This window comes from Bison bison, unplaced genomic scaffold (genome assembly GCF_000754665.1).
Source record: "Bison bison bison isolate TAMUID 2011002044 unplaced genomic scaffold, Bison_UMD1.0 scf7180017864104, whole genome shotgun sequence".
NCBI lineage: Eukaryota > Metazoa > Chordata > Mammalia > Artiodactyla > Bovidae > Bison > Bison bison.
In genome coordinates, this window is record NW_011494676.1 from 645,408 (window position 1) to 653,674 (window position 8,267).

An 8,267-nucleotide genomic window follows, 5' to 3' on the forward strand; every position below is an offset into this window, starting at 1 on the left:
CCCCCCTTATCCCCAATCCACTCACTGGTTCCATTGTCACTGGTTTCTCTATTACAGGCTTCTGATGGTTAGCGCGGTCTGTTTCGTAACTAATGGTAGTCTCTGATGCTTCCACCTTCTCATCCAACCTGTTCTGCCCTCCGTAGGATTAGGAAACAGAGTTATCATTGCCTCCGTTCAACATCCTCATAGATTCTCTATTTAGATTTCTTTTCTACTTCACCACCTCTTCTTCCCTCCAACCCCTCATCCAAGACTTACACTCAGGGATTTTTCCTACTTCATGTTTGCATGGATTATGTACCCACCCCATTCACCAACTCCCTTGACTCGAGGACTGTTCCTCCCTTTCAGTGTCGTAGCAAACCTACTGCATTCTGGCTTCATTCCCAGCTGTGGTTAACATATTTGTTTCAGATTCACTACCTAGTTTCGCTTCACCTAACTAGTTTTTATTCCTGTTCATTATTCACATTTCAACAATGTCTAGTTTCTTTTTAACTGCTACCTATCCTGATCCTCCTAGAGGATCATGTAGATGTCACTCACCACTGTGTTCTCTGACTCAAACATAGAGTAATCAACAGTGAAGTTCACACCAAACTCATCTGGGAAGGAGAAAAAAAATAAGTAGTTACAAATCAGAAAGGTAGCACTAGATCCAGAAAAGAGAAGAGGAAGAAATACTTCAGTTTGCTCAAGTTATAAAATTAACCGGTATAATATAATTCCACAAACTTTAAGGGCTTCCCAGATGACAGAGTGGTAAAGAATCCGCCTGCCAATGCAGGGGATGCAGAGATTTGGGTTGATCCCCGGGACAGGAGGATACCCTGGCGTAGGGTATGACAACCAGGTCTAGTATTCTTGCCTGGAAAATTCCATGGACAGAGGAGCCTGATCAGCTAAAGTCCATGGGGTCGCAAAGAGTCGGACAGGACTGAGCGACTAAGCAGATGCACACAACAAACTCTAATGTTAAAAATGTTTGTGAATGTGTATGCATTTATATTTTCAACCTGATATCTAAAATCATGCACAGATTTGTTTCTAAAGGATCACCAGTCTGAGAAATAACATCATGAGTTTGATGGCTTTTGCTCAGAGCCAAATTTCTCTCTGATCTAGTTATGCCATTGCAAAAGGAAAAGTCAGAGTCTCCGAACTGAGTAGCTCCCAAACCTCTCTCCAGCCTGTGAAGGATCAGAACCTTATATGTACTCACCATAGCTGGGGGTGATTGTGTAATAATAGATCACCTGATAATATTCATCCTCTTCCAGTTCTTCTCCATCCTCATATTCTTGTCCTAGGACAAGGACTAGAGGTCAAGAGGCATCTGGAAAGCCTTAGCAACACAGACACCAGACGCTGACCTCAGCTCTATCAGTATTCTTTGTCTCTGCATCCCCTCTCTTATCTCCCTGCCTCTGTATCTCTAAACTCTTCTCAGTCTTCCGGGCTCCTTAATGCTGACAAGGCCTGTTACTCTGTGCCCTTTCAACCCGGGAATCCCCAGAACTGAAAATGGGTCCCTTCACATACTGGAACCCAAACGAAGCCTTAAAAACGTAGGAAGCAGGGAGACACCAGAAATTAAGACCTCTAAATCTACTTCTCAGTATTATGCTCCAGACCTACTGTATTTGTGAGCGATCTCCTCTTAGCAGTATTCCTCACAATTAACTAATACACACGGCCTTAGGCTTTTGGACTTGGGCGTTGGTTCTCCTTTCAATGCTAACTACCAGGATATCTCTGAACAACACAGTTAACACCCGCTTTCTTCGAATGAGTCAGAAGGACTAAATGAACCATCTGCCTTAGTTTTTCTTCCTTCCCAGGATTAAAAATATGTGGCTTTGACAGGACTGGGTCAGGAATTCTAGGCCTCCTGCTAATCTTTTCTAAACTCCTTGAATTCGCTCTCTTAACCCCAAGCAGTGACACAACAGTCTAGAGGAAAAGGAAACAATGAGAGCACCTGGAAGACTGGGAACAAAGGGAAGAAGCCAAGCTACTTCTGGGACCCTGTCACTGAAGGCAGCCCGTACTCAGTATTCTAAAGGTCAGCCCTCCTGGGTCTTTACTAATATAAGGCTTTTTCTCCAGCTCTATGGCAAAGAAGATACCCTGGCTTCCCTCGATAGTTTCAGACTGCTCCACCTTCAAGGAGTCCACCTCAGTCCACTCTCACTTTAGTCCTTCTCATCTCACTGAAGTCTGTGATGATGGCGAGCTGAGTTCACTCTTGTTAGAACCTCCCCATGTCTGGGGCTCCATCCGCACCAGCTGTCTCTTCTTTGACAGGACTCTGCTCTCCTCCCCGTTTCCTGTCTCTAATTTCCAGGTCCTCCCTCTGCCCCTGACATCTAACTCCGATGGGAGAGTGTTATCCCTCCTTACTGAACTGCACCTCCTGCCCTCTCATTTGCTTTTCTCCCACCACTTATGGTTTCTCCCCATTTATGGTTAGAAGACCTGGCTCAAAAGCCCAGGGAGAGAAGTGAACTTACCCAGGATGAGTGGCACAGCAAGAATGGCTACAAAGAGGACATCCATTCTGGATTCTGCTCTAGCTCCTTGTAAAAAGGAAATTGCAGCGTTTCCCACCAAACTTACCCCGCCTTCTGCCCTCCCCCAAAGCAGCGAAGGAGCTGCAGCAACTCTTCTCCCACGGGGGGAATTCCCGCCCACTTGCTGCCTGGCTAGGCCATCAGCTACTACCGGTGCAGTTCTCAGTCACAGCGGCCCAGATTAGAGAGACAGAGTGAATTTTGATGGGAACATGTTCACTGAGACTCCCTGGCCCTAGATCAGATCCAATCAGGCCACCTGCTGCCACTTTCTGAAAAACAAAACACACAAACCAACCAACAACAAAAAACCCAGCTTACCTTGAAATTTCCCCTCTCCCCTACTTTCCTTCCTTATTCCCAGTCCTCACAAAAAGCTCACTCTCCCTTTCACTGTCCCTGACTATCCTCTCCAGAACTGCCCTTCTTTCTGAGGCTTCATCACAGTCTCTTTCTTCACAGTCAAAATATTCTGCGGAAGGAATAAGCATTTTTTATAGAGTGAGAACAATTCCCTATCCCTGCTTATCTCAGACTACGAAGTATGGGAGCAGTGTCAACATCACCATCCGACTCTACAAGCACCTGCTGCATCGATTCTGATTTAAAAAAAAAAAAAAAAAACTTTCAGTCAAGACTAGTTCCTTCCTCTCTGCTAAGTACTGACCTCAACTCACCCCTTTCTCAAGTTTCTGCACACAGGATGGGAGAAGGGAGGAAACAGGTACTCTTTCCCTGAGGTATATGCCACACCTCTTCTCCCCTTTCAGTCATTTGGTGTGTTCCCTTCCTCCTAGCCTACAGGGGTGGAGTTCATCTTATCCTTCTCTCTGCTTTTATAGTTCCCATTTTCATTCCATTCAGTGTAGAAACATTTAGTGACAAATTGCTGGGCACAGTGTGCTAGGCCTAGTCTGACAGGCAATTCAGGGTTCAGAGGCAAGGAAATAAAGAATTTTTTTTAAGGGAGTTAATAAACATCTATTCAACATCTACTATGAGCTAGGCACTATGCAAGTCTCCGTGGAAACACTAATGAACAAGATAGGTTTGGCACCTGTTCCTAAGTCAGAAGATGCTGTGATAACAGCTCAGAGAAGAAATGATGTCTTATCCGCATCTCTTCTGGATTGCTATGCTCAGAAGCAAGACAATACAGAGTCTTGACTACCAACCAGGATGCTCCCACCCTCTCAACCTTATTGGGGGCAGATTTGCATGGTTTGTTCTCATATAATTCTATATAATCTACTCCTTTGGCTCCTTTCCAGAATTTTCTAGAAAAAAATGTAAAACTCTTATGTGGATATACTTCTATGCATTGCCATAAATCATTTCCAGAAAGAAAGGAAGGCTGGCTCTCTTTGAACAATTTTTATAGTATTTCGGGGGTACTTTGATAACTTTCTCAAAAGCAATGTTCTGGTTTCCCTCACCTTCCCATCCTGGCACTCTTTTGCCAAAACATCCTCCCTAAGGACTAACCCTGCTATGAAGTTACAGTACCCTCTTACATTTTAACTTTCTTTCTCTCTAAAAGGCATCCCTTGTGCCTTCCCTTCCCCCAGTCTGAGGAAAAGACACCACTGATGTTCATTTTCAGAAAATAAATAGAGGAAGTATGACATAAAAGGAACTGAGTAACTTTGGTGGTGTGGGGGGGAGGGGGATAGTTTTCCTTCAACTCCACAGCTATAATTGCTTTTTACAAACAGCTTTAACTCCCAATTCTAACTCAAAATCCCCTCTAACCTACCTAACATTGCTATCCAGGCTTCTTTTAAACTTCTTTCTTATTCGCTTGTCATTACAGATGAAAGCTTCATTAGCGACACTGTATTGTATGTTTCCTACACTAGCCTGTTCAAAGCGCACCTACTTTTAAGTGTAACCTTCATTTCTTGGGCAGTATCTCCAGCTCATTTCCTCTCATTCAAGTAAGAACAATACCCGTCCCTATCTCCCGGCATCCTCTATCCTGTGATTTCTTTGTATTTGTTCTTTAGTTTCTAACAGGATCTTCCCCCTCTGCAGGTCTTCAAGAAGAGGTAGGAGTGCTACCACTCTGCCCCATAAAATAACGAAAAGAAACAGCGACCAAGGCCGAACCGAACCGAACCAAGGAACCTGGGCCGGGCCCAGCCCACTGCTTTAACCGGCAGGAGCCACTCCCAGGTCCGAGGTCCAGGGCAAGGAAACCTGGACTACAACTCCCAGCAGGTCGTGAAGCCACGCCCCACCCCCACAGCTCCGCCCCTACGGATTCTCCCTCCATTGGCCTCCAGGGGGTGGGGATTAGATGGGAGGTGGCCATGAGGCTGCAAAGGGGTTTGTTCCCTCCTCGGCTTCCGTAGAGGAAGTCGCGCGGACTTGTGTCTGGGGTTTCGGTATCCCCGCCTTCCTGGGGGTCCGGGGGTGACATTGCACCGCGCCCCTCACGGGGTCGCGTCGCTACCCCACCCGGACACCCTAGCTGGCGTGCTCCTCCCCTTCCCCTCTCTTGGCCGGGTCTCCACCCCGCCCCCAGCTGCCCAGCCATGGGGGCCGCAGTGTTTTTTGGATGCACTTTCGTCGCTTTCGGCCCGGCCTTTGCGCTTTTCTTGATCACTGTGGCTGGAGACCCGCTTCGCGTCATTATCTTGGTCGCCGGGTAAGTTAGGGGGTTGGGGAGACGCGGAAGGACGCCGAAGAGTGAGATCCGAAAGGAGCTTGAGGACCTGGGGCGAGCCTGGGAACCTGAGTCTTGCTCCTGCTCAGTGGTGTCCGATTCTTTTGCGACCCTATGGACTGTAGCCCGCCAGGCTCTTCTGTTCATGAGATTTTTCCAGGCGAGAATACTGGAGTGGGTTGCCGTACTGAAGATACTACTTCAGGGATCTTCCCTACGCAGGGATGGAAACCGCGTCTCCTGAGTCTGCTGCATTAGCAGGCGGATTCTTTACCACTGAGCCACCTGGGACGCTCCAAGGGAAGCCTTAGTAGGGGGAGACAAGTTGGAGGTGAAGATTGGGAAGGGATCTGATTGATTTGCCCTTTCCCGCAGTTGGTTTCCGCCTTGCAGGGATCGCACAGATTCCTCCTATACTCCTCCTGGCGACGTCAGAGGAGGCCCAGGGCCAAGACTAGTGAAGGGGCTGTGCTGACCTCACCCGTCCCTACGGGAGTATCCAGGAATGGATACCTCGCCCTCTTGTGCTCCTACACTCTGGCTTTCATAGCTCTGCAGACCCTTTAATCAGATTTCTAAGCCTTCCCCTGCATTCAGATCCCTACAAACTCCCTTGGTGGAGACACCTATCCTATCTCCTCCTTGTCTCCCTGGCCATCCGGAAGTCTAAGTTCCGCTTTTTATGCTGCAGCCTTGATTGGTTTCCCTCTTTGATTTCTCAGGATGCCCTCTACCCTTGCTTGTCTGATTGCCCTTGTCTTTCCTTAGGGCATTTTTCTGGCTGGTCTCCCTGCTCCTGGCCTCTGTGGTCTGGTTCATCTTGGTCCATGTGACCGACCGGTCAGATGCCCGGCTCCAGTATGGCCTTCTGATATTTGGTGCTGCAGTCTCCGTCCTTCTACAGGAGGTGTTCCGCTTTGCCTACTACAAGCTGCTTAAGTAAGAAGATGGGATGGTCTGAAGGGGAGAAGGGCAGAGGACTGAACTATAAATGGGGCAACCCTGGGTGGTGGTTTGGACGAGGAAGCACTAAGGGAAGACATTAGAGGGAAAGGAGATTCCTGCCCTCCCTCATGTTTCCCCTGTCCCACCCACCCCACCACACCCCAGGAAGGCAGATGAAGGGTTAGCATCGCTGAGTGAGGACGGAAGATCACCCATCTCCATCCGCCAGATGGCCTATGGTGAGCCAAGGGAGAAGGACTGGAGGAGGGAGTTGGACACTCGTCTCTCCCAGGGAAGCCTCTAAACATCCACATGTCCTAAGTGGCTTCTTGTTTTTCTTCACACCTGACTTCCAAGGATAGGTTGCCTGGAGGGAGAGAAGGTGGGGGGGAACTTGTGCCTGAGAATGGGGAGGGATCACTGGCAGTCAGGCTGTAGTGATCTCTGGCATTGATGAGACCCTCCCTCCCCCCAGTTTCTGGTCTTTCCTTCGGTATCATCAGTGGTGTCTTCTCTGTTATCAATATTTTGGCTGATGCACTTGGGCCAGGTGTGGTTGGGATCCACGGAGACTCACCCTATTACTTCTTGACTTCAGGTAAGGTCCACTTTCTTTTCTTGCCGTCCTGCCCCATCCATCCCTTAGCCCTGACCTGATTTACTGGCCCTCCCTGGAAGACTTCTTTGGCTCAGCATCTCAGGAGGCTGGGAGAAGACGAGGGATGTATCTCATCCCCATCTCCCCCCTGCAGCCTTTCTGACAGCAGCCATTATCCTGCTCCATACCTTTTGGGGAGTTGTGTTCTTTGATGCCTGTGAGAGGAGACGGTACTGGGCTTTGGGCCTGGTGGTTGGGAGTCACCTACTGACATCAGGACTGGTGAGTTGGGGACAGGGGCCTGAGTTAGAGAGAAAAGAACTTAATGGTGAGTGGGATGGAGGGGAAATACGTCCTCACTTCTTAACATTTAAAAATCTGTCTTGAGAGGAGGCAGAAAGGTGAGTCTTGAGACATCTCTCAGCTCAGCATCAATTGTATATCCTGCTCTGGGGATTCTCTGGGGAGGACTTTGAATGAATTAATCAAACCATAATGCAGATGGCCTGAGGTGAGCAGGAATAGCAGAAATCTTTGGGAGAGTTGAACATCACAAGATACTTACTGGTGCTCTGAAGGACTGGGGGATTTGAGGGAGATCTCTAGGGAGATTTGGGTCAAAGGCACAATGGGAATATAGGGATTAGAGGGAGAATCTAACTTCTTTTCTATTCTTCCCCCATCACCAGACATTCCTGAACCCCTGGTATGAGGCCAGCCTGCTGCCCATCTATGCAGTCACTATTTCCATGGGGCTCTGGGCCTTCATCACAGCTGGAGGGTCCTTCCGAAGTATCCAGCGCAGTCTCTCGTGTAAGGACTGACTACCTGGACCGATCGCCTGACAGATCCCACCTGCCTGCCCACTGCCCATGACTGAGCCCAGCCCCAGCCCGGTCCATTGCCCAGCATTCTCTGTCTCCTCGTCGGTCTGTTCCACCACCTTCAGGGTCTTGCTTTGTCCACTCGTGTGTGACCTTTAGTCTCTAGGCTTTACCAGGAGCAGTCTGGGTTCAGCCAGTCAGTGACTGGCGGGTTTGAATCTGCACTTGTCCCCACCATCTGGGGACTCCCCTTTCCCTGTGTTGTCCAGGACTCCCCATGTGTCAGTGCTCTGCCCTCACCCTGCCCAAGACTCACCCCCCTTCCCCTCTGCAGGCCGACGGCAGGAGGACAGTCGGGTGATGGTGTATTCTGCCCTGCGCATCCCACCCGAGGACTGAGGGAACCTTGGGGGGGACCCCTGGGCCTGGGGTGCCCTCCTGATCTCCTCGCCCTGTATTTCTCCATCTCCAGTTCTGGACAGTGCAGGTGGCCAAGAAAAGGGACCTAGTTTAGCCATTGCCGTGGAGATGAAGTCAATGGAGGTTCAAGGGTAGACGAGCTCTGAGTTTCCCAGTACCCCCTCCCCAGACTGGACATCTTGGTCTTTTTCTCAGGTCTGAGGGGAACTATTTTTGGTGTGATAAAGACCCCAAAT

The 8,267-nt window shown here is 49.1% G+C and overlaps 2 protein-coding genes across 3 annotated transcripts in view; one reads left to right on the forward strand and one right to left on the reverse strand.

Annotated features, from left to right (window-relative positions):
- The window catches only part of LOC104987676 (chromosome unknown open reading frame, human C1orf54), a 9,902-nt gene extending 6,748 nt beyond the window's left edge, over window positions 1-3,154 (reverse strand). For both annotated transcript variants that reach the window (XM_010838716.1, XM_010838715.1), the window contains exons 1-4: window positions 2,517-3,154; window positions 1,226-1,309; window positions 550-608; window positions 26-133 (exon numbers count right to left, since the gene is read on the reverse strand). In XM_010838716.1, coding sequence (XP_010837018.1) covers window positions 26-133; window positions 550-608; window positions 1,226-1,309; window positions 2,517-2,562 — 297 coding nt within the window. In that variant the 5' untranslated portion in view covers window positions 2,563-3,154. The remainder of the gene's footprint in view (window positions 1-25; window positions 134-549; window positions 609-1,225; window positions 1,310-2,516) is intronic.
- A 1,719-nt stretch (window positions 3,155-4,873) lies between these two features.
- On the forward strand, window positions 4,874-8,261 carry APH1A (APH1A gamma secretase subunit). Its single transcript, XM_010838717.1, has 7 exons — window positions 4,874-5,226; window positions 6,013-6,183; window positions 6,355-6,428; window positions 6,665-6,787; window positions 6,942-7,069; window positions 7,477-7,600; window positions 7,946-8,261. The coding sequence occupies exons 1-7, from the start codon at window positions 5,114-5,116 to the stop codon at window positions 8,008-8,010; spliced, it is 798 nt and encodes a 265-aa protein (XP_010837019.1). The 5' UTR covers window positions 4,874-5,113; the 3' UTR covers window positions 8,011-8,261.
- Window positions 8,262-8,267: the final 6 nt, after the last annotated feature.

Bases quoted from the DNA above. Each gene is read 5' to 3' on its own strand.
- APH1A (XM_010838717.1), top strand. From the start codon at position 5,114: ATGGGGGCCGCAGTGTTTTTTGGATGCACTTTCGTCGCTTTCGGCCCG. The intron at 5,227-6,012 runs GTAAGTTAGGGG...GTCTTTCCTTAG, and splicing joins GTCATTATCTTGGTCGCCGG to GGCATTTTTCTGGCTGGTCT. The intron at 6,184-6,354 runs GTAAGAAGATGG...ACCACACCCCAG, and splicing joins GCCTACTACAAGCTGCTTAA to GAAGGCAGATGAAGGGTTAG.